General features: G+C 40.4%; 1 protein-coding gene across 1 annotated transcript in view; it reads left to right on the top strand.

Moving 5' to 3' along the window:
* Positions 1-25,268, top strand: part of LOC106884236 (cell division cycle protein 27 homolog) — a 50,141-nt gene extending 24,873 nt beyond the window's left edge. The window contains exons 11-20 of the mRNA XM_089340366.1: positions 1,779-1,977; positions 4,614-4,786; positions 7,448-7,600; positions 9,722-9,802; positions 10,606-10,733; positions 12,180-12,297; positions 14,355-14,483; positions 14,768-14,842; positions 19,030-19,186; positions 24,429-25,268. Coding sequence (XP_089196492.1) covers positions 1,779-1,977; positions 4,614-4,786; positions 7,448-7,600; positions 9,722-9,802; positions 10,606-10,733; positions 12,180-12,297; positions 14,355-14,483; positions 14,768-14,842; positions 19,030-19,186; positions 24,429-24,559 — 1,344 coding nt within the window. The 3' untranslated portion in view covers positions 24,560-25,268. The remainder of the gene's footprint in view (positions 1-1,778; positions 1,978-4,613; positions 4,787-7,447; positions 7,601-9,721; positions 9,803-10,605; positions 10,734-12,179; positions 12,298-14,354; positions 14,484-14,767; positions 14,843-19,029; positions 19,187-24,428) is intronic.
* The last annotated feature ends 398 nt before the right edge of the window (positions 25,269-25,666 follow it).

Here is a 25,666-nt window from a genome sequence, read left to right as displayed (position 1 = left end):
AATTGCATGTGCTTTACTTTTATCATTTTATATAATCTTTGGAAGAATTTGCAATGTTTACATATTTTCATCATCATCATCATCACAATTATCATTTGATATCCATTTTCCATGGTGGCAGGAGTTGGATGTAAATTATTTACATTTGACGGATATTTTGTCCTCATCGTGATTGTTGTTAACACAACGTTTCGGCTGATATACCTTCCAGCCTTCATCAGGTGTCTTGGGGAAATTTCGAACATGGGTTCTCATTCCTAAGGTATTTTTAGATATTATCATCATCATTATCATCATCACCACCGCTGCTGCCTAGAGTTGGAACTCGGAATCTTGAGGTTAGTAGCCTGCGCTCTTAACCACTATGCCATATGCTTTGTGGGAATATGGTGTAGTGGATAATAATATGATAATAACAACATTATAAAATACCTTAGGAATGAGAACCCAGGTTCAAAATTTCCCCAAATTTCCCTGATAAAGGGTGGCGGGTATATCAGCCGAAATGTTGTGTTAACAAACAAGATGAGGACAAATATCCGTCAAATGTAAATAATGTAGATAATTCTTCATCTGTTAAATATAGAACTGTATAAGTTGGATGGTTTGACAGAAGGTAGCAAGGCCAGGAGGAGCTGCACCAGATTCCCCTAGTCTGATTTGGCATGGGTTCTTCGGTTGCATGGCTCTCCTAACACCTGCCATTTTACAGAGTGTACTGGGTGCTTCTCTACGTAACACCAATACCAGTGCTTTTCACATGACACCATCACCAGTGATTTTTATGCAGCACTGGCTTGCTTTTAAAAATTTTCTAAGAACTGAAATTACTTTTATTATGTGGGTTTGTGTCCATCATCATTTAACATTTGCCTTCCGTGCTGGCATGAGTTGGATGGTTTGCCAGGAGCCAGCCGGGCAGAAGCCTGCACCAGACTTCTGTGACTTAGTGGTTTGAAAAAGCAGACTGATATAATAAGTTGTTGGCATCCTTTTGTCCCAGGAGACAATTGAGTTGCGCATAAAATAATCCAGTCAGGTTTTTACATTTCTGCCACTTTTTACAGCAGCACTGAAGTGTCCTCTCCAGTTTGCGCAGTCCTGGGCTAGATGTAAGAAAATCCTGGGTAACCCAATCGTCAGGATTCCTCTCTCGACCTTGCTGACGTAGTCCAAAGGAGTGCAGAGCATTACGTTTGGCACCAGCTTGGTTGCAGGAGCTGCCGGAAGAGTGTCGAGTTGAACACTAAACCGCTTACGGGGCTCCACTCTGGATTTCTTTGAAGGTTGTCTCCTTTCCGTAATCCTGGATAGGGGCCCATACCGGGTACTGTCAGTCAGAGCCAGCTTAGCCCGGGGCTTGTGTCAGGCAGGGTCGTCACTCCCTGAAGTAGGGAAGAAAATCGTTACCCACTGCCATAAATAGAATAAGTACCAGGCTTAAAAAAAAAAAGTACTGGAGGTAGGGTCGGGGGGTGATTTGTTTGAAATTCTTTAAGGCGGTGCCCCAGCATGGCTCCAGTCTAACGACTGAAACAAATGATAATAGTGAACTTGCTGCATACGGTGCTCAGAGGCAGTTGAGCTCATCAGAAAAAGTAAGCAAAAATGTATGAACAGTAAAAGAAACTTGTGATCGATCTTTGTTTTTATAAATTGGTTGTAGAATGCTTTTGCCATAGTTCTTTTTGAATCCTTTTGCCATAATTCCGATTGCTAAAACAAACCAAAGTATTTATTTGAATTGATTTTAAAGAAATTTTGCTTTGCAACTATAGGAAAACAACAAGAGTCAGAGTAAGTCACGCTTCACAAGTCCCAAGTCTGGTACTAGAAAGTCTAAGAGCAAACTGAGCAAGTCACAACAAGAAATGAACGAGATCAACAAAGGAGAGAACATCCTTGATTGTAAGCAGTCTTGTGGTTATGACGGCCCTAACTATTCCCAGTTGGCCCATATGAGACAACAGTCACTAGGTAGGTTCTTACTTGCTTTCATTTGTTTTTATCAGAAATTGTTGGTTTCATTTTCTGCAGCTTTCTACTCCCCCCCCACCCCTGCTTTTCATACTCTTCTTATACTGTCACTACTATACTCGCTTGTGGGGAGATGAGTTTATTATAAGTTGCAAAATAGATTTTAGTCTCATTTCATAGTTTTTTTTGTCTTTCATCTTTTGTTTTATTCATTAGACTGTGGGGGTGGGGTGGGGGGACTGGGCATGTGTGTGTGTGTGTGTGTGTGTGTGGACTGTGGCCATGCGAGGTGTGTGTGTGACTGTAGTTATGCAGGGACAGACTTCTGTTTGTTTCTTTTGAACCACTAAGTTACAGGGGTGTAAACACACCGGCACTACTTGTCAATCAGTGGTGGGACACACACATACATGACAGGCTTCTTTCAGTTTCCGCCTACCAAATCCACTAACAAGGGTCAAGAGTCAGAGTTGAGATTCAACAGTTCTAGTCAGCAGCAGTAAGACAGAAGAAGTTAGTGTATTACTATTCCAGTACGAAGAGATACAACAGTATCCGATGACTAATAACCATTGTGGCTACTAGTGTAAAACAGCAACTACAGTACAATGGCAGTCAGACATCACATCAGTGGGAGGTTACCACTTTACAACAGTCTGTTTTTCCATGCTGGCATGTGCTTGATGGTTTGAGAGGAGTTGGAAAGCCAGAGGACTGCACCATGCTCCACTGTCTTTTTTAGCATGGTTTCTATGACTGGATACCCTTTCTAATGCCAACCAGTTTAGAGTGGATTGGGTGCTTTTTACATGGCACCAGCACTGGTATGGCAAGGATTTACATTACTGGTTGAATTGTAAAAGGCTGTGTAAACATGTCTTCCAGTCAGAAGAGATAAAATCCAAAATTGCAAAAATTATCTTTGTTTGTTACACACTTCTCTAAGTATGTTATATTTCTAAAAAGCCAGTGGAGGCACAATTACTGCTAGAAATAACAACCAAAACTTCCTTAGTGCACACCCTATTTATGTGCAAGAAACAATGGATATTCATAGCTTGAACATCTTTAATTACTGGTCTTCTTGGTCGTAGTTGATGCAGGTTCTAAATAGCAACCTGCAGTGTGACAAAACCCATTACTCTTTGTCTGTGAGACCAAGATTTGATCTTCTCAGGCCAATATGAAAGTATTAACAACACATAAGTTTATAATTATAGGCAATAAGCATTCATGAGTGATGAAAATCTAAGAGAGCTGGATATCTTAGTAATCTGGATTTATTTAGTTCATTGGTTCTCAATTGGGATCCTTATGACCCTTGAAGGACCATAATAGATTTTGTGCAATAAATTGGTTATACTTCATTTACATTGTATTTACAAGTGTTCTCACCTTGTTTGCTGTTACGACAACATTTCAGCTGATGTATTCTCCAGCCTTCATCAGGTGTTCTGGTGGAACTTTGAACCCAACCCTTTATTTGACTAATGGGGGACACTGTTCTCATTCCTAAGGTATTCTTGTTTTGCTGAGGTTATTTTTTGTTGATTATTATTTCCCAAGTCCTTGCCTGGGATTGAACTCGGAATCCGAGGGTTAGTAGATAATGCTCTTATCCATTATGCTATATTCCTGCAAGCAATCATCGATTGACTTTTGGGGCTTATAAACCTAATATTTTATCTATTCTGAATACTGGTTTCCCTATTACATTCATATCTGCACTAGGTCTCCTTAGGAGGTTATTGTGTCCTAGCATATGTGGTGCAGACAGGGACTTGGGAAATAATATCAACAAAAAATAACCTCAGCAAAACAAGAATACCTTAGGAATGAGAACAGAGTAGCTCATTAGTCAAATAAAGAGTTGGGTTCAAAATTCCATCAGAACACCTGATGAAGGCTGGAGAATACATCAGCTGAAACGTTGTCGTAACAGCAAACAAGGTGAGAACACCATCCGCCCATTGTAAATAATGTATATAATTCCTCATCTCAAAAATATAGAATAGTAAATTGGTAATACTTCTGCAATACTCAAATATTTTAAGCATTATTTTTATACAATTCCTACTAATATAAAAGTACAATAGGATTTTTAAAACATGGAATGGCTATGAGGGTCCACCTGATCCAGCGGTATGGTTGAGTACCACTGAGTTATTCGTTCCCCCGTAGCGGTCTGTATCTGCAATTCCGTTGTAAGGAATGTGTTGATATTGAAATAGTAATTTCAATACATTATTTACATTTGATGGATATTTGTCCTCATCTTGTTTGTTGTTAACACATTTTGGCTGATATACCCTCCAGCCTTCATCAGGTGTCTTGGGCATATCGCATAGTGGTTAAGCGTGCAGGCTACTACCCCCAAGATTCTGAATTCGATTCCAGGCAGTGACCTAAATAATAGTAATTATAATAATATTGAAAAATACCTTAGGAATGAGAACCCAGGTTTGAAACTTCCCCAAGACACCTGATGAAGGCTGGAGGGTGTATCAGCCGAAACGTTGTGTTAACAACAAACAAGATGAGGACAAATATCCATCAAATGTAAATAATGTACATAATTCCTCATCTCTTGAATATAGAACAGTAATTTTGGTTTTTGTTTTGTTTTAAAATTTCAGCTGGTATACTGAAACTGCTACAAAGTATGGGGCGAGCATTCCAGGCTCTGACACAATACGAGTGTAAACGGGCTATTGAATTGCTCAGTGAGTTACCACAACACCAGTACCAGACTGGCTGGGTCCTTTGCCAAGTGGCTAGAGCCTACTTTGAGCTAAACAATTACATTCAAGTAAGTATCACATTTTTACAACTGGACAATGGTTATCGATGAGTTTGTTCTCATAGTGTAACTATTGCTTTGTGGGGGGTTTTTTGTGCAAGGTACATAACTCTGTTTGCCTCAACCTCTCTTACTTCACATCAGGTTCCCTTTGCAATTTAACATCTAAGCTGTTAGTGATATGAGGTATATCCAACTGTAAATAAATTTGCTCCCACAATATGATGTCCAAATTTGCAAAAGCATTCTACTTATGGCAGCATTGAAAAATAGCTGTGGAAAAAAAGTACTCAAAATTGAATTCTTTTAATGTTTTCTTCATGTTGTTGTTGTTTCCTTAGGTTGACATCATGTTTAATAAGTTCATCATCATCAATGTTCTAATTGATGGTGACTTTCTTGGAGCACTTTAGTTCAGCAATGTATAAACAACTGTTTTCTTGTAATTTAGCTGTTTTCTTCCTTTTGCAGATGAAGAAAATAGCCAAAACATTTGCATATATCACGATAAGACAGAATTCAGAAGTTTATTTATTTCTTTTGTCCAACAGTTATTTCAATATTGTTTAAAATTTATTCATCCCCTCCTTTATCAGCCAAACTATATGGTGTGGTTACCACTCTTGTGGTGGACTCCCTTTCTCTCGACTGCAATCGATTCCAAAGCATAATGGTTTTCAACTTCATATTGCTACTCATTAACCATCAGACACAATATTAATCAACCAGGAGCTGGATCTTGGTAAAGCTGACACAGACAAATGGCAACTGAATCTGGGCACTGCAGGGAACTAACAGCAGATTCAAACTCTGCTGTTTAACCCTTTAGCATTCAAATTAAATTGTATTATAATTCTTATTTATTGACATTCTTTTGAATTAATCCAGCATTATCTTGGTACCTTTTAGATTTTTTGAGTGTGGGAAAAACAACATCCGAGTTGCCAGAACCGCCTGACTGGCCCTCGTGCCGGTGGCACGTAAAAGCACCCACTACACTCTCAAAGTGGTTGGCGTTAGGAAGGGCATCCAACTGTAGAAACTTTGCCAGATCAGGTTGGAGCCTGGTGCAGCCTTCTGGCTTGCCAGTCCTCAGTCAAACTGTCCAACCCATGCCAGCATGGAAAACGGACGTTAAATGATGATGATGATGATTGTAAGGTAGATGTGAGAAACCCTATCTAGCTGTTTTGGCCAGGTTTGGCTGGCTTAAATGCTAAAGGGTTTACTTTCTGCTTTGTATAACAAAATCATGTTCCTAATGGCCTCAACACTGCAGGCTTGCTCCCTCATGGTTTCTGTGACAATGCCCTGTGTTTGTTGTTCCTTGGACTGAGTAAGAATCAAGTGTCTTGGCCATGGTCACAGCACATTGCTAGTAACAGAGCAGAAAATTATGAGGAGTTTGACCTACCGACATGGCCCAGCTACAGCTCTCATACTCTGGAACATATATTATCAGTGAAACATGTTGCAGAATCCTAACTCTTGATACTGGAGATGATGCTCTGGCAATCGTAGAAAGCGATATTTGTGTAGTGATGTTAGCTTAATTTCATCTCTAATTCATTGCTCTGTTGCACCAAGTCTCGTACTTGGCATATATTTACTTGGACCCTTTTATATCATTTGTCACTCTCCCCTCTTCTGTTGAAATCTTATGACCTCTTCAGGTGGCCAGATCTACCTCAATGCCATAGCAATCACCCTCACACTATCTTGCCATCTTGCCCTGTTTTGGGCATCCTCTCTTCTCAAGCCAACCCTCCCAATCTCCTCCACCTGTCCCCTCCATGTCTTCCTTGGTCTACCTTGCTTTTGCAGTCCATTTACCTCAAACTCTAGCATCCTCCTCAGAACATGCTCCTCATCCCCCCTCAACACATGTCCATACCACCACACTCCATTCACCCTTGCCAGCCGTTCCACCGAATATTTATGTTTGCGCAACTCAGGATGAGAGTTTGCACCTTCCTTTTGTGGTAGGCAGGTGCAGCCCACCCCCACCTTTCGGCTGGCTGGTACCCATTCTTCTTTGCTACATGAAGCTTTCTTGGAGCTGGATTTTCTACAGGGAGCATGCCCTTTGCTTACCCCCAACCTCAGTTTCTAGACATGAGTGGTCCCGAGATCAAGGCCTCTACCACGATTTTTAAGGAATGTGGTGGAAAACTAGCTCAGGAAAGCAGGGACTCTACTCTCTGAGACCCCTTTCGGAGCACCCCTACCTGAATCAGTATTTAATTACACTGGGAAGTAGCTGTGATCTCTGACTGGATTAATTAAGTGGCTAAAATCTTTGTTACAGGTTAATTTTCTGTCTTTATCCCTTTTAGCATTCAGATTATCCTGTCAAATGTTAATCCTTATTTATTCCCATTGTTTTGAATTAATCATGCATTATCTCATAGCTTCAAGATTTTGATGACATGATAGTTTATTTCTAAAATGACATTGCAGGGTAGGTGTGAAAGGCCAGATCTGGTCACTTTAAACATAAGACAGAATATGTTAGCTGGACATGACCAGATTAAATGCTAAAGGGTTAAACAAATTAATATTTCATTTTTGGTTGCTTAGTTTGTCTCAATTTTTTTTTTTTCTCCAAAAAATGTTTTGAAACTGAATAAAAAACTTTTCTTTTGAATTTCTTTTTTTTTTTTCTTTTAGGCTGAAAAAGTGTTTGCTGAATTGCGTGAATTGGAACCTTACCACATGGAAGGGATGGATCTATACAGTACTGCTCTTTGGCAGCTACAGCGTGAAGTAGAATTGTCTGCTCTGGCACAAGAACTCACAGAAATGAATAAGAATGCTCCTGAGGTATTGTAAATCAGTTTGGTGACTCAATCATCAAGGGGGTTTCTGAACTTGTCATTAGACCCTGGCCATGTTGGAGCACTGCCTTGAAGAATTTTCAGTAATTCTTTTCTAGGCTTGATATTCTGTCAGTCTCTTTTTGCTAAACTGTGAAGTTATGGGGATGTAAACACACTAACACCGGTTGTTGAGGCGGCAGGGGACAAATGCCCATACAAAGACACCCCCTCACACCCACACACGCATACATATATATATATATATATATATATATATATATATACGATGGGCTGCTTTCAGTTTCTAAATCCATTCAGATTCTACCCAATCTACTCACAAGGCTTTGGTCAGCCTGAGGCTATAGTAGAAGACACTTGCCCCAAGGTGCCATGCAGTGGGACTGAACCCGGAACCATGTGGTTGGTGAGCAAGCTACTTACCACACAGCCACTCCTGCGCCTATAAACATAAAGACAGACGAAATACCACCAAGCATTTTGCCCAACACGCTAACGTTTTTGCCAGCTCGCTTGCCTTAGTAATTTTCCGTTGGTTTAGTTGGAATAAAGGGTAACTTGGTAGCGAGCACCATGCTTTGGCTAATTGTTTTAGGTATGTGTGTTGTTATGAGCAGATTATGTATAGTTAGTTGAAATTTATATTTGGTGATTGTTGCAATTGTTTTTGGTGTTTGTGAAGAAACTGACAGAAACTGAGAAAAGCCTATCTGTGTGAGTGTGGAGGGGAGGCGTTAGGAAGAGCATCCAGATGTAGAAACCTTGCCAGATCAGATTGGAACCTGGTGCAGCCTCATGGCTCTCCAGACCTCAGTCAAACCATCCTACCCATGCCAGCATGGAAAATGGACGTTAAATGATGATGATGATGATGATGATGATGACATAAGTCTGTGTCTGTTCCTCACTACCTTTTGACCGCCAGTGTTGGTGTGTTTACATCCCCATAACTTAGTGGTTCAGCAAAAGAGACGGATAGAATAAGTGCCAGGCTTAAAAAGAACTACTGGGGTGCCCCAGCATGGCCGCAGCCTAATGACTGAAACAAGATAAAAAAGAATACTGCAGCTGTGTATTATGGGGAACTGTCAACCTTCTTACAGAGAGATATTGTTTTCAAATTCTAGCACAAGGCCAGCAATTTTTTTTGGTGGGGGAGGAGGAGTAAGTAAATTACATCGACCCCAGTGTCCCAAGAGGACGTGAAAGGTAAAGTCGACCTCAGCAGAATTTGAACTCAAAACACAAAGTTGGATGAAACACTGCTGAGCATTTTGTCCAACACGCTAATGATTGTGCCTGCTCTCTGCCTCAATAAGGACCCTTTCTGCTATAGGCCTGGAATTTGGTGGGGAGTGGGCTATTTGATTACATCGTTGAAGATGTTTGGGCACCTACCCACAAAAATAGTGGGTTGGGTATAGGTATAGAGGAAGGATGTTCCATAAGAGATTGAGGGGTAGGTTTAGAGATGGGGAAGACATGGCTCTTGCAAGTGATGGTGAGAGACGGGGAAGGGAGGTGGGGAAGACGTGGGGTGGGGGTCATGCAGATAACATCCTATGTTATCTGCTGTCATGTCTGAACTCTTCTAGTTAAAGTTTGGAGATAAAAGTTAGACCAAATGGAGTTGTTGGCAAAAAATGTGAGGAATCACTGCTTTCGATGTAAGTGGCATGGCCTGAACATCTGTTGAAATTTCATTCATCATCCTCCTCATCATTGTTTAACGTCCACTTTCCATGCTAGCATGGGTTGGACAGTTTGACTGAGCAGTGGCAAGCCAGGAGGCTGCACCAGGCTCCAATCTGATCTGGCAAGGTTTCTACAGTTGGATATCCTTTCTAACGCCAACCACTCCAAGAGTGTAGTGGGTGCCTTCTACGTGTCACTGGCACGGGTGGGGTGGAGAGTCAGGTGGCATTGGCATCTACCATGCTCGAGTGGTTCTTTCTTAGTAAATTTTAGCTTGCATGACAGTTATATTTTCTTAAATAGAATGTTTTTTTATGTATTTTCAGGTTGTAACCTTGTTGAATTTGATAATTTTGATAATATTCTTATTAAATTTTTTTTTTTGCTTTTTTACTTAAAAAAAAAAATGCAGGCATGGTGTGCAACGGGGAACTGTTTTAGTTTACAGAAAGAGCACGATACAGCTATTAAGTTTTTTCAAAGAGCAATTCAGGTGAGTAGCTGTCTATTGGTTCTATTTTAGTTATGTAGCGAGCCATAAAAGGCAGCAGTATGATGGAACAGTCGTTTGCCCGAACAAGCATAATTGTCGGTAATCCCATTGGTTAAAATTACTGCCCATGTACGAATTCTAAACTTTCGTCAAATCTTTCACGAAATACAGTTCTTAGAATTTGGATATGAGCAGTTATAAAAACCCTGATTTTTTGGAAATTACTCTGTGTTCATTGGGTGTTACTAAACTCCACAACACTCATTCATTGAGATATTGGCTAACTTGAACTGTTGTGAACTCTAGTAGTTAGTATGAAGGATTAGCTGGTGCGAATTTTAAGTTGAAATTCTCTACGACCATTTTAAGTGTGGTTGATGCCAGTGCCACCTGACTGGCTCCCATGCTGTGGCACGTAAAAAAGCACCATTTGAGTGTGGTCGACGCCAGTGTCACCTGACTGCCCCCCCCCATGCTGGTGGCATGTAAAAAAAAAAAGCACCTACTATACTCTCTGAGTGGTTGGCGTTAGGAAGGGCATCCAGCTGTTGAAACCTTGCCAGATCAGATTGGAGCCTGGTGCATCCTCCTGGCTTGCCAGTCCTTAGTCAAACCATCCAACCCATGCCAGCATGGAAAGCAGACGTTAAACGATGGTGATGAATATAAAGACAGATGAAATGCTGCTAGTCATCTTGCATTGTTAATATTGAATGGAATTAAAGTCGTTAGGAAAATAAACTATTTTTGCAGAAATCTATAATTGTTACCTGAGATTCCCCATTTCTCTCCCTCTTTTTCAGGTTGATCCTAATTTTGCCTATGCATATACATTACTGGGCCATGAATATGTCTTTACAGAAGAATTTGAAAAAGGTTTATCGAGTTTCCGTAATTCTATACGAGTTGATTCCAGACATTATAATGCATGGTAAGTTTCAATTCCTGGCTGAATATTACCATCGTCAGCATCATTATTGATGTCAAAAGGTTTTATATCTTTTTATAAATATATTTTCCCATGTGTTGGATCTGCAATAACGTATCAACGGGGGAACTGTTCTTTTCAAAATTACATTTAGACATCACAGATTTAATGTAAGCAGAAAAAAGTTATCAAATTAAGTTCAGTTCAGTTCTATATTTAAGAGATGAGGAATTATGTACAATATTTACATTTGATGGATATTTGTTTTCATCTTGTTTGTTGCTAACACAACGTTTCTGCTGATATACCCTCCAGTCTTCATCAGGTGTCTTGGGGAAATTTTGAACCTGGGTTCTCATTCCTAAGGTATTTTTCTATGTTGTTGTTGCCACTGCCAGGAATCAAACTCGGAATCTTGGGGTTAGTAGCCCGTGCTCTTAACCACTACACCATATGCCTGTGGGCAATTATGGAGTGAATTTTTAGGGCTTATAAATCTAATATTTTCCTATCCTTCCTTAATACCAGTTCCCATATACTATTCGTATCTGTACCTCAGTCTGCTTAGGAGGTTGTTGTGTCCTAGCATACGTGCTGCTTCTTTTAGTTTTTGTATTTTCCAGTGGTGTTCAACCATTTCTTATCTACAGGCTCCTTTGATTACCATTTTATTCTGATGGACTCCTCCCCATAGCCATTTGATGTTTATAAACTAGTTTTATAGGTACTTCTTTCTACATTCCTATTTTACTTTTCACACATTCCCTTGTGTAGGTTGAATTATGTAAAATGTTAGGAAAAGAAACCCAGCTGTTTTTTTGCAGTACATAACCAATACACACATCTAAAGCAAAATGTTTTCAGGGGCCCTCAAATTACTATTGTGGCTCCCCAATATATCATTTTGTTCCCTGAACCCTCCAAAATCTTATATGGATCCTGGTTGAGAACCACTGCATTAGACAGTGCAATTCTACCTATGCTCAAGAAATGGTCAGCATCTGCAAGCTCTTGGCCGCAATCTTTTTGTTGGAATCTCTGCTCAGTATTTACTATTCTTAACCCTTTTGTTCCCAACCTGGCTGAAACCGCCTCTAACTCTGTAGAACAAATGTCTTGTTTTCATAAGTTTTGAGTTAAAATCTTCCACCAAACCTTAGTCACAATTTTTGTCTCTAACATTAGCTTAATGATAATCAAGTTATTTAATCAAATTCTTTGTTATATTTAAAATAATTGAAAGAAATACAGAGCATCTCAAAATAAATATAGTAACAAAAGGGTTAAACTACTGCATCATAATTACTGGATTTTAACAACTTTATGTAATTTTTTTAATGATTATTATTTATTTGTTGTTTTTTTTTTTATTTGTCATTGATCTGAACTTGTGCTGTTTCATTATCTTTTTGTGATTGAAGGATTTACTTTTTCTTCGCTATATTCCAGGTATGGAGTTGGAATGATCTATTATAAACAAGAGAAATTCCAACTTGCTGAATTGCACTTCAATAAAGCACTGATGATTAATCCCAAAAGTCCTGCTCTGCTTTGTCACGTTGGTGTGGTAAGCGTTGCTCTTGTTTCTTGTACACATTATGCTAAATGTTGTCATTTTGATTTCTGAAATGGGAACCTTTGAGTGATATTACTTTCCTCATTACCACAAACAAACTGCTGTGGGGGGGACAGCAATTGTTTCTCAGAGAAGAAAAGCTGTTTAGATCAAATGGAAATTGTAGCTGTGACCCCCATGCCAATGGCATGTAAAAAGCACCGTCCGAACGTGGCCGATGCCAGTGCCGCCTTGACTGGCTTCCGTGCCGGTGGCACATAAAAAGCACCATCCCATCACAGTCGATGCCAGCTCCTCTGGCCCCTGTGCCGGTGTCACGTAAAAAGTACCCACTACACTCTTGGAGTGGTTGGCATTAGGAAGGGCATCCAGCTGTAGAAACATTGCCAGATCAAATTGGGCCCTGGTGCAGTCTCCTGGCCTCCTAGACCCCAGTCGAACCGTCCAACCCATGCCAGCATGGAAAACGGACGTTAAACGATGATGATATTTAATCTTCCAAGGCATCTCTTTTTGTTGCTTTTTGTAGCTTTTACTTCCGATGACTGTCTCTCTCTTGTGTAAAGAATGAAAAGACCTGGCACCTGTGCACCCATTACACCCCTGGAATTGTTGGCATAAGGAAGGGCATCCAGCTATAGGAACCATGCCAAATCGGACTGGATGCTGGTGCTGCTCTCCAGCTCATCAGCTCTGGTCAAACCGTCCAACCCATGCCAGCATGGAGAGCAGACGTTAAATGATGATGATGACTCTTAGTCATTGTTCTATGTCCATTTTCCAATACTTGTTGGATGGTCATCTTCACAGTGTCTCACTGGTTGTGGTTTTTGGTCATCCATTTTGCAAGAGCATCTTCAGATCAGTTCTTCGCTACTTCTTCCCATGCCTTCCTTGGTCTACCTTTCCTGCCAGTTCCTTCCACTCGTTTACTTCTTAGCCCTAACTGTTGTCCTTCATGCATAACCCATATCTGTACAAGCGCAGTCTTTCCTTTTGCGTACCACATCTCTTTCCTCTTACACCTAGTTTGTCTATCAGTTTGTTTCTGCCCTGTTGCTTTTGTACACTAACATTACACAACTAGTGAAGCACGTTTGTGTAATTTTCTTTCCAGTTTTTCACATGTAAAAGGCACTGGTGATGGTGCCACATAGAAAGCACTGGTGCTGTTGGCATAAAGAAACGCTCTCAGTACACTCTGTAAAGTGGTTGGCATTAGAAAGAGCATCCAGCCATAGAAACCATGCCCAAACAGGCAAGGAAGCCTGATGTGGTTCCTCTTGAATATCTGTTGCATCTCCGTCAGGCCACTTGTGATCCCGTTGCACCTGTTGTGCATTCAGTTTACATTAGATGCATTGGATGGAACTCCTCTTTGCTTATCAACTACATCCAATTTCTAGGCAGCAGTAAAGTTCTCTCCTCTTTCTTGTTAACTAAATTCTTCTGGTTTCTTTTTTTTTTTTTCCAAGACTTTTTGATTCCAGGTTTTGTCTGCAATTTCTACTCTAATTCAATAGATTCAGCTATGCGAACTAGGCCACTGACTTACTGAAGTTTTCTTGGACAGCCATTTCTAAACTTCTCTGTAACAACTAAAGAACTATAATAAACAGAATTGGGTTGAGAACCAGACCACCTGGCTTACTTACCTGCCTACTAAATTTCTTGCTGAGCACTTTGCTAATCCTTATCTTATTGACAGCATTTCTGGACATGGCTTCTACTTTTGTCACAAGCCATTCATCTAATCTTAATTTTCTTTTTGACCATCAGACCACAGAGTGTTGTATTCTGTTGAAAGACTTCTTCAGTGACTGCTGGGTATTAATGGCTTGCTAAGAACTTCTGCAGAAGTCTCACTAAGAAGAGGACATCAGTGATATCCCTTCCTGACACAAACCCAAACTTCTAATTTTCTCCTTCTGAACGGTTTTTATCAAGAACATAGTTTTGCTACAAGGTTCATTGAATTTTTTTTCTTAATTTTTAAAAACTTAGTTTAAAGAATCTGGCATAACAGTTGTTTCTTTCTTTTCTTATAGGTACAACATGCATTGAAGAAATCTGAAATGGCACTACAGACCCTTGATAGAGCCATTTCTATTGATCCCAACAACCCTCTTTGTAAATTCCATCGTGCTTCCATTTTATTTGCCAATGATAAACATAAAGTAAGTATCGTCATCATCGTCCATAAGTAAAATGTATCCTTTCTATAGTTCATGCTAAAATTGGTAGCACTTAGAACCTGAACTACAATATACTGTCCCCATTTTTATGCTTAAGTCAGTTTGGAAGACATTTGCTGGTAAACACTTCCCAATGCTTTGATTCTATCAATTTCTATAAATTTTCCTATATTTATCACTTTTGAAAGTAAGCCGTATTGATTTTGTTATCTTTTTGCATTTGTTTGAATTTATTTACCAATCTTACATAAATGTTATATTTTCAGGAAGCCTTAGAAGAATTAGAAGAACTGAAACAAATTGTCCCTAAAGAATCTTTAGTATATTTTCTAATAGGAAAGGTGAGTCTTGATTTTGAATGCAATCAAATTGATGTTTTTTTAAAAGAAAAAAACTGAATTTCTTTAGTATTGTTGTCACACTGGTCACTGAAGTGCATTTCCATTCATGTTAGCTCATTAACAAAAAACAAAGATGTCAAATGTTCTCACATGTTCTATTGAATCAAAAGTCTTGCAATATTTTGGTAACTTATTTGCATTATTCATCGAGTGGGAACAAGCAACGAAACATTGAAAGAAGAGGCCATAACGTTGCACCGTCTGAAGTTGCCTTACTGCTAGTTCTTTGATCCAATGCAAAAACCAATTCTTGTCCTTCAAGGAGAAGAACTCCTTCACTGAAGCTTCCAACTCCTCTCAGTTGATGAAGCGTTGTGAACGCAAGAAGTGATCCACAGATCGGAACAAATAATAATCCAAGGAAGATATTTTTCTGCAATTCTAACATAAGCTGTGATTAAGCAAGTGGTTAAACTGTCTCCTAAAATGGGATGTTTCGAAAACAAGGTGTGATGTTCTATGTCTGCTGGAACTACGAGGGGATAATTCGCTATGAGTTTGTTCTGGATGGACAAAGTATCGATGCCGACCTGGACTCCAAACAGCTTAAGCAGTTGGGTGGCAGAAATACCTGGTATTGGTTAAGAGAAAGTGAAGTGTTCTGCAGCAAGACAAGACCTCACACTGCTCGAACAACATAAAGTGCAGGAACTTGTGTGAATTGAACTGATTTACACTGGCAGCGTATGGTCCGGACCCAGTTCCCTTGAATTATTACTTGCTCTGATCCATGGTTCACTTCCTGCACTCATTACATTTCGTCAACCAAGAGGGGATGGAAGCTTTGGTGAAGGACAGGAACTGGTATGAATGTGAGATCAAAGAACTAGCAGAGACAGGTGGCTTCAGATGGTGAAATGTGGATGGCCTCTACTTTGAATGCCAGGCTGCTTCTCTTGTAACTTGATGAATAAAGCAAATGAGTTGAATATTGCCAAACTTTTGAATATTATGAATGGCAGAAATAGAGAAATAGGTTAAATGTTTTGCAACATTGGAATATTCTGAATTCAATTCTTGGTGAGCTCAACTTTTGTTTTCCATCATTTAGAAAGACGTCTATCATCATCATCACCATCATCATCATCATCATCACCACCACCACCACCATCATCACCGTCATCATCATCACCATCATCATTATTATAATAAAGTTACTGATGGGACAGTATTAGCCACGTCTTCATTTAGTTTGTGGTTTCTAGTTCTAAAATCCCATATTGCGTTCGAAAGCAACAAATATCAATATTTGGTTGAAAGAATTACTTCCCTTCGGCCAAGGGAGGGGAAACAACTTGTAAATACCGTTGACAATTGAGTTTTTATTGTGTAGTTCTGATGGTAAAGCTCCTCTTCTTATCAGTGTTTCGCACTTAATATTTCACACCATTTTATTATCTCTCATAATAATGGAGGGTGCATAAAAATAGTGTTTTTCTTTGCTTTTAAAACTTTATTGGTGTGTAAAACATTGCAATGTACGAGGTGCTTCCATGTTTTAAAATAGTCTACATATGCTAGAGCATGGAGCAAAAATTTCAATGAGGCTTTGAGGTATTTAATAAGTCCTTTATTTTTGGTTTTAAATTGACAAATTATTGCAGCACCCATTTTTTTGGTTTGCACAAATGTGCCCTTCTAAGGTGTTTTCAACGACACCTAATGTTTCAGGTTTCAGTGCTTAGATTTCAGCTGCAAATATTGTTGTTCATCTGTTGGAGTGTCTGAGGCTTGACGGCATAAAACATTTTCTTTGAGGCAACCCTCGCAGGAAGAACAGGGGTCGTTAGATTAGGAGGATGTAGTGACAAGCCTATGATGTCACAACCATGGAGATTCTTCTTATGAAAAATGACTGAGCGGTTGGGTTGTGTCCCTTGCTCTGTGAGCTGCTGCTGTGTCCTGTTGGAACCATGCCATGTCTATCTTGGACTGCTGTGAATAAGACATTTTTGATTGTGAACCAATATCCACCTCTTGTAATAGTGACAGGCTTCCTAATGTGATGGGAGGGAAATTACAGACTGATCGACATCTACACAATGGCTTTAGTTTGGAAACATCTTGGGCAGTGGGATGTGGTGTGAGAGAGAGAGAGAATAGTCATCATCATCATCATCGTTTAACGTCCGCTTTCTATGCTGGCATGGGTTGGATGGTTTGACTGAGAACTGGTGAGCCAGAGGATGCACCAGGCTCAATCTGATCTGGCAAAGTTTATACAGATGGATGCCCTTACTAACACCAACCAAAAGTAGGTGCTTTTACGTGCCACTGGCACAAGGGCCAGTCAGGCAGTTCTGGCAACGGCCATGCTCAAATGGTGCTTTTTATGTGCTACGTGGATGAGTGAAATTGCAAGAGGAGTAGAGAGAATGATGGACGTCAACAGTGATAGAGGAGAGAGTGATGAAGACATGCTGGTAAGAGAGGAGGACTAATGTCAGTAATGAGTGATCGGAGAAGAGAGTGATGGGAAATGTTGGGGGTGGATAAAGAAGGGATAATGGTGAGGGGATTCAACACAGAGTAACAGAAGAGTAATGTACAAACTTAATATAATGGTCAGGAGAGACTCAGTAGTTGTTTGTCAGGCATTCCAGTCTCCACCAACACGACTGCATCCATCATTTTTACATGTGTTTCTTTCTTTGTCTGTATAGGTTTGGCTGTCCTCTCTAGCATAAGGCTTTGCTACAAGTTGTAACCCTTGGTTATCTCTGTAACATTCAGTCCTTTGTGATCAGTCTTCACCATTCTGTCCCATACTTCATTGACCTCTCTTTCTTCATGGTTTCTGTCCACTTAACATTTTATCTTGCTGTCATCCTCTCTCTCTTTCTCTCTCTCTCTCTCTCTCTCTCTCTCTCTCTCTCTCTCTCTCTCTCTCTCTCTCTCTTTCTCTCTCCATGATATTCCTCTGTCAGTGTAGTCTTTTCTTTTGCTTTCTCCATTGAATTTCTCTAATATCCAATTGTCCCTTCAGCTTGTCTGCGTTCAGTCCCCCATAACTCGTTCACTTGAACCTGCTCATCTCATTTCTGTGTTGCCTTCTTCACAAATCTTCCTCATTACAAGACCCACATCTTGCTACCATGCAGCATAGCACTTTATATGCAGGCATCATACAATCTGCACTTCACTCTGACTGAATCATTTTGTTGCCAGCAGAGGTAGCTTCACGAATACTTCTCATTCTATCCTTCACTCTGACTCTCTCTCTCTCTCTCTCTCTCTCTCTCTATTTTTCTCTCTAACTCTCTTCCACCTGCCTGTTCTTCCTTGTCCTACTGAGGTAACCAAGTATTTCCTGTCGTCAGCCAGCTATCCTTGTTCCTCTATTGTACCCCTACCTCTCGCCTGGCACATGGCCACTTCTTTCAATTCTGCTCCCTCTCTCAACTGAGAGGTCCTTGTCTTGCAAGATGCTTGGCACCCCTGCAGGTGCTGGTGCCACTTAAAAAAAACACCCAGCTACACTCTGTAAAGTGGTTGCTGTTAGGAAGGGCATCCAGCTGTAGAAACCAGGCCAAAACAGACAATTGGTGCATGGTGCAGTTCTCCATTCCATGCATAACAACATAGAAAACTGGCATTGATGATGATGAAGACAACTACAACTGCCACTTCTTCTACTAATTAAGTCATCGTGGTAAGAAGCCATCAACTGCAGAGCTTTTTAAACATTTGTAGGAACTTGTGTTCTTACTGCAGACTATCCCTCTGCCTCTGTTGGATGTGAAGCTTTACCTCCTCTTCCAATTTCTTTCTGGTCCCACTCCACCCCTTGTCTGCCCATACTCAATAAAAGAGTTTGCTTTATGGAATTCCTACCTAGTCTTTTTCTACATATTCTTTTTTTGGTATAGTTGCTACAGGTGCACCCCCTTTCTATAATGTCAACCACTGTGTAATGTTTTTTTGGAGGGCCTTCTGTCATGGTCTCCTTCCATATCACAGGTCCTCTATTGCGCTGGTCATTGTCTCCTACAAGCTTGAGTTGTAATTCTGAAGTCCTTCATTTTAATGTCATAACAGAAATAAACTTTGGCAACAATTTGAAATGAAATAAAATTTGTTGAGTGATAATCTGGATTAAAATCTAAAATTTTCTGTTGCATTTGCAGGTACATAAAAAACTTGGAAATACCCATTTAGCTCTGTCTAATTTTTCTTGGGCAATGGACCTGGATCCAAAAGGTATAAATAATCAAATTAAAGAAGGCATAGATAAACGCTATGTAACAGACGATGATGATTCTCTTGTCAAAATGAATGATCCAGGTAAAGCATTTTGAAACATTAATCACTGTTTGTCCTTTATTGTATCTTTTTTGTTTTTTGTATTTTTCTTGTTGGTTTGGAAAGAATGATGCTTCAAAATCCTTTTGGACTCTCTTAGTATTGGGTTAACGGTAGATTGAAAGGTTGGAATTTCTGGTGTCCTAATCGAACACCTGCAAGTTGGTGATTGGAGAAAAAATATGAGCAGGGTAAGTGTTTTGGAAGATACACTTTTGAGATGAAAAGATTTGACAAGGTGTGACAAAAGGAGACAACTGAGCTGGCATTAATGTCTGTTGATTAGAAATCCTTGTAAAAATCACCCGTGGTGGTGCCATTTAAAGAGCCCCTATGCTGGGGCCTCTGTAAAGTGGTGGGTGTTAGGAAGGGCATCCGACCTTAGAGGAGACTATGCAAAAACAGACAATTGGAGCCTGGTGCAGCCCTCTAGCTGGCCACCTCCTGTCAAACAGTCCAACCCATGCCAGCATGGAAAATAGATGTTAAATGATGAAGAATAACCATCTGATTTACTTGAGTTAATTTAGTTTCTTTTTGCTATTCATCTTTGCATTGGAAATTGTTTTGTTAAATTCCAAAACTGCTTTAAACAATTACAAAGCATTGAAAGTGGACATAATTGATAAAGATGTTTACCCTCTCCTGTGAGAATCTGTAGGATTGAAATAACATGGGAATGATGCAGGGAAGGTTCTTGATTAGTCGTGTATTTTGTTAGAATCGTTATGGCCATTTATTGATTATGTATGCACCTATTTACTTATTCCTGTTTGTATTGAATGGTAATCAGAGCTTCATTGTACATTCTCAGCTTGCTACTGATTCTTAATACCAATTAGTTTCAGATTGTCATCAGATACATTCTACATTCAGTTGATTGTAATGCTCCAATACACACACACCCACCCTCAAGTTGTTTTAGCATTTAGATAACCTAATCTTTAAATGCACACAGTGTTCTGGAGTGTTACATATTAAGTTATGAGACTAAAGATATGGCTGTATGGTAAGATGCTTGCTTCCCACCCTGAGTTCAGTCCCACTGCATGGCACCTTGGGCAAGTGTCTTCCACTATAGCATTGGGACAACTAAAGCCTTCTGAGTCAATGTGGTTGATGGAAACTGGAAGAAGCCCAGCCCATCATATATATATCCAAACTACAGTGGAGAAGGCTAGCCACTGGATTTGGTTAAAAAGAGACGATGAGCGATGGCTAGAGAAATATTGAGCTTTGTTTTATTAATCAGTTGATCTAGCAAGCGGGGCCTCATATCAGTGAGGGGGGCCGGTGCGCATTGATGCAGTTGAGAGGTAGGCCCCGAAACGGCACGCATTCTCTCCTGATGACCCCATACACTTGCTGGCTTCTGGTATGCGGAGTTCTTGACTGGTAGCACTTGCATGTGCGAGTTGTTTGCAAGACATATATATATATATATATATATATATATAGGCTCCCATGCTGGTGGCATATAAAAAGCACTATTTGAACGTGGCCGATGCTTGTGCCCCCTGACTGGCTCCTGTGCCAGTGACATGTAAAAAGCACCCACTACTCTTTTGGAATGGTTGGCGTTAGGAAAGGCATCCAGCTGTAGAAACCTTGCCAGATCAGATTGGAGCCTGGTGCAACCACTGGCTCTCCAGACTTCAGTCAAATCGTCCAACCCATGCCAGCATGGAAAACAGACGTTAAACGATGATGATGATGACAATGATATATATATATACATATATATATATATAGTCATAGACTGGTAATCCAGTTTCGCCTCCAATTCAGTTCAGGTACGTGATGTTGATAAGCCACAAAAATGGTGAAACATTGATGGCCATCACTCCTGAAAGGGACTCTGGGTGAGTTGTCTCACCTATCTGTGACTTTTAGGTGCTTTAACACTCAAACTGCAGCCTTCTGGTGAACAAGCAGAGCTCATTATATATGTTCGGTAATGTGTGTGTGTGTCCTGTCAGCACTTGACAACTGGTGTTGGTGTGTTTACATCCTCATAGCTTAGTGGTTTGGCAAAAATGACTTAAGTACCACTCTTAAGAAAACTAAGTACTGGGGTTGTTTTCATTCAGTTAAAAGTCTTTCAAGGCTGTGCCCCAGCATGGCCACAGTCCAATGACCGGAAAAAAGTAAAAGATGTTTAAGTGAAGAACTGACCAACCAATAGACAGTAATTGGTTTCATTTGTAACGAGTTTCGTTAAGTTCTCTCTTCTCATCACTCACTTTCTCACCACTTCACAAACGGTGGGGGCGGGGCGAGGCGTGTGTCCTTGTTTGGACCATTTCAAGCAGTACTCTTTTATTCTTTTGTCTGCGGCCATGCTGCAGCACCACTGTTAGTTGAACAAATCGGCCCCCAGGACTTATTCTTTGTAAGCCTAGTACTTATTCTATCTTTTTCTTTAGCTGAACCACTAAGTTACAGGGACGTAAACACGCTAACGCTGGTTGTCAAGTGATGGTGGGGGACAGCACCAACACACACACACACACACATACGACGGGCTTCTTTCAGTTTCCGTCAACCAAATCCACTTACAAGGCTTTGGGTGGCCCGAGGCTATAGTAGAAGACACTTGCCCAAGGTACCACGCAGTGGGACTGAATCCGGAACCATGTGGTTAGGAAGCAAGCTTCTTACCACACAGCCACTCCTGCACCTATGTGGATTTAGTGCAAATTAGGTAAACTGGCTGGGGGCATGAGAGATTGGATTGCAAGTATTTCATTGCTTTTTACAGCTCTCACTTCACAGTTATCAGGATTAAATATCAGATGTTTGGAAGATAACTGTGAAAGACTGGTGCTTTGTCTAGAAATAGATATCTCTTGATTACTTGATTCTAAAGAAACTGAAATTGTACACCCTGTCCACCCTGTGCAGTCTTTCACTCCAAATTTTTATGTGAATGTAAAGCTAAGAATGTATATATTTAGATTCATCATCATCATCATTCAACATCTGTTTTCCATGCTGGCATGGGTTGGAATGATTCAATAGGAGCTGGCAGGGCCAGGAGCTGCACCAGGCTCCATTGTCTGTTTAAGCATGGTTTCTACAGCTGGACGCCCTTCCTAGTGCCAACCATTTTACAGAGTTTACTGGGTGCTTTTTATGTGGCACCAGCACCAGTGAGGTCACCATTTAACTTGGTAAGGCGAGAAAAGTTTCTCAACTGAGACGGTTGGGAGTCGTATCGAGGGTATGTAGTTTTATGCCAGTTGAGAGATTTAAAATGTAGAAGGGACAGATCCAGGTGTCTTGCTGTAGATACATGGATGTGTGCGTGTGTGCGTGTCATTGAATGCTCGAAATGAGGAGTAGATAGACAGCCGACAACTGACAAAGGGTCCTTTCTCTGTGTTTACTTGTCCTGTTCTCCATTTCTTCCTTCACATACCATACCAGCACAGTCATCTCTCTTGCACACATTTGATGCCTCTAATGCCCAGCTTTTCTCTCGAGACACTTACACTCTGTCAAACTTGCACACTGACATTGCACATCCAGCAAACCATACTGGTTTCATTTCTTTCAAGACTACGCATGTCTTCGGCTGTCACAGCCCATGTTTCACTGCCATGTAGCATAGCTGTTCGCACACAGGCATCATACACTGTCTTTCACTCTGAGAGAGATGCCCACACAACACTGGTTGTCAAGCAGTTTAGAGGGACAAACATAGTCTCACACACACACACACACATCATCATCATCATTATCGTTTAACGTCTGTTTTCCATGCTGGCATGGGTTGGACGGTTTGACTGAGGACTGGTGAGCCAGAGGCTGCACCAGGCTCCAATCTGATCTGGCAAAGTTTCTACAGCTGGATGCCCTTCCTAACACCAACCACTCTGAGAGTGTAGTGGGTGCTTTTTACATGCCACTGGCACAGGAGCCAGCGAGGTGGGCCTGGCATCTGCCATGTTTGGATGGTGCTTTTTACGTGCCACTGGCATGGGAGCCAGTAAGGGAGCACTGGCCACAGCTACGATATTGGTTTTACTTGACTCAACAAGTCTTTTCAAGCATATATCTCTTGACGCATCAGGGGTATTGTTAACAGGGCCAGACATGCATGGCTGAAATCTCACTTTAGTTGCCGGGTCTTCTCAACCACAGCATGTCTCCAAAGGTCCTGGTCTCCCGTCATTAACTCTGTGAGGCCCATTGTTCGAAGGTCACGCTTCACCACCTCATCCCATGTTTTCCTGAGTCTACCTCCTCCACAGGTTCCTTCTACAGTTAGGGAGTGGCACTTCCTCACATAGCTGTCTTTATTCATATGTAACACATGGCCATACCAGTGCAGACACCTCTCTTGTACACCACATTTGATGCTTCTTATGCCCAACTTTTCTCTCAGGGCGCTTACACTCTGTCGTGTATGCACACTGACATTACACATCCAGTAAAGCACACTGGCTTCATTTCTTTCAAGCCTCTGCATGTCCTCAGCATTCATGGCCCATGTTCCACTGCCATGTAGCATGGCAGTTTGCACACATGCATCATACAGTCTACCTTTCATCCTGAGCGAGAGGCCCTGTGTATGTATATAAATATACACAAATACACAACAAGTTTCTGTCAGTTTCCGTTTACCAAATCCACTCAGAAGGCTTTTGTTGGCCTGTCGCTATGAGAGAAGACACTTGCCCAAGGTATCATGCATTGGGACTGAACCTGGAAGCATGTGGTTGAGAAGCAGGTGGTTCTTAGCACTCAGGCAGGTCTGTGCCTAGCCACACCTAAGTCTTTGTGGAAGATTTTGCTTTTAACTTGTTAGCAACCATGGATTAAGAACCAGGTTTTGTTTTCATAGCTGTCTGCCCTTCCTCCTCCCATTAACCACTTGATGCTTCTATGGAATTAGTTCATTTGCCTTTCTCAAGTCAAGCAGAGTTACATACCTTTTTATAGAACATCACACAATGACTAATGACTTGGTAAAGTTACAATTCCTAAGCAATATCAGTCAAGTAATCCAACACTTGAAATCTCCCACTTATTGTGTATCTTTATTATTTCTTTGGTTGAAAAATGTCTCTTATCTTTGAAAAATTGAAGGAAAAAAACAACAAAACAAACTCAAGTGATATTAATAGGTTTTTATTTATTTATTTTTACTAAATGTCTTGTTTTCTTAGATTTGAACAGGTCCATAATATTTTGTTCCTTCTTTTTGCTAATTTTGCAGTTGGTGTTGACGACAACGGTGGAGAGGCTGATTCTCAAGAGGCTGCTTCTCGTAGCAATTCCTCTAACATTTCCAATATTGATCACGAGGACCTTCAATTGCAGGCCATGGAGAGCGATGAGAGTTTGTGATAGTGGCTGACTAGTGTTGGTGGTTGGTTTGGCAGTTAGTGATGTGGTGTATGTATGCCTGTATGTACAAGGGGGGGGGGTTGGATGCTGGTGGCGGTGGCACTGGAGCAGGAAGCAGAAGGAAGATCACAGATGGTGACAACAACAACAACAACACATGGTCTGCTTTGTTATTAACCAAATGGAAAGATAGCAAGATGATCAATCAACCAAACCAGATGGACACAAGCTTTTTGTTTTGTTTTTTTTTTGTGACTCTTTCTCTCTTCTCTCTCCTCCTCCTCCTCCTCCAAACTGTCAGAGACAGATAAACATTTCCAAATGACAGCTGATATTCAGCTTCTTGTATTGTTAGCTGAAAACTAAACAGAAATTCCAAGTAAAAAAAATATTACAAAAAAAAATAAAAGAAAAAAATAAAAGCACACCCACACCCACACATAAACACTCTCATACAAACAAATTGTAACACCTCCTCCACAAATATTAAAATTAAAAAAAAAAAAACTTTCAGGAAAAAAACAAAACCTCCCAAAAAGAACTGAAGACGAAATATCTGCTAGGCAAATTGGTATTAGTAGATATATGTGTCCAAGAATTCTGACTTTTCCTTTTATTGTTTATTACCATAACTTCTCTCAGCCTTGTTGTTTCTACAACAACAATTGCTTTGACAGCTCAAAGGAAATAATAAATATATATAAAATAACTGATCCTTCTCTCTTTCTTTACCTCTCTCCCTCTCTCTCTCTCCTTCATGTTCACGTTTCTCACTCTCTCCCTTCTCTTCTCCCTCATCGACCACTTTTATTTCCAGTGTTTTTATTGATGTAAATATTAAAACAAAACAGATGAGAAATTTGGAATGTTGTGGGTGAAGTATTTGTCTCCGATAAAGTCTTATTACTTCTTAGTGATTTTAGTAAAGCTATTTTTAAACTTAGGACTTTGTGGTCAAAATACCTGATTAATTGTCTTGCAAGGTGACTCTGCCAGTGCAGGTACCACTTAAAAAGCATCCAGTCCACATTATAAAGTGGTTGGCATTTGGAAGGGCATCCAGCTGTAAAAACATTGCCAAACCTGACCTCACCTGTGCTAGTGCCA

The sequence above is a fragment of the Octopus bimaculoides genome, chromosome 2, assembly GCF_046866305.1.
Source record: "Octopus bimaculoides isolate indiv1 chromosome 2, ASM4686630v1, whole genome shotgun sequence".
Lineage (NCBI taxonomy): Eukaryota > Metazoa > Mollusca > Cephalopoda > Octopoda > Octopodidae > Octopus > Octopus bimaculoides.
Note: the sequence above shows the minus strand (reverse complement) of the source record. Positions and strands in the feature narration are given on the sequence as shown.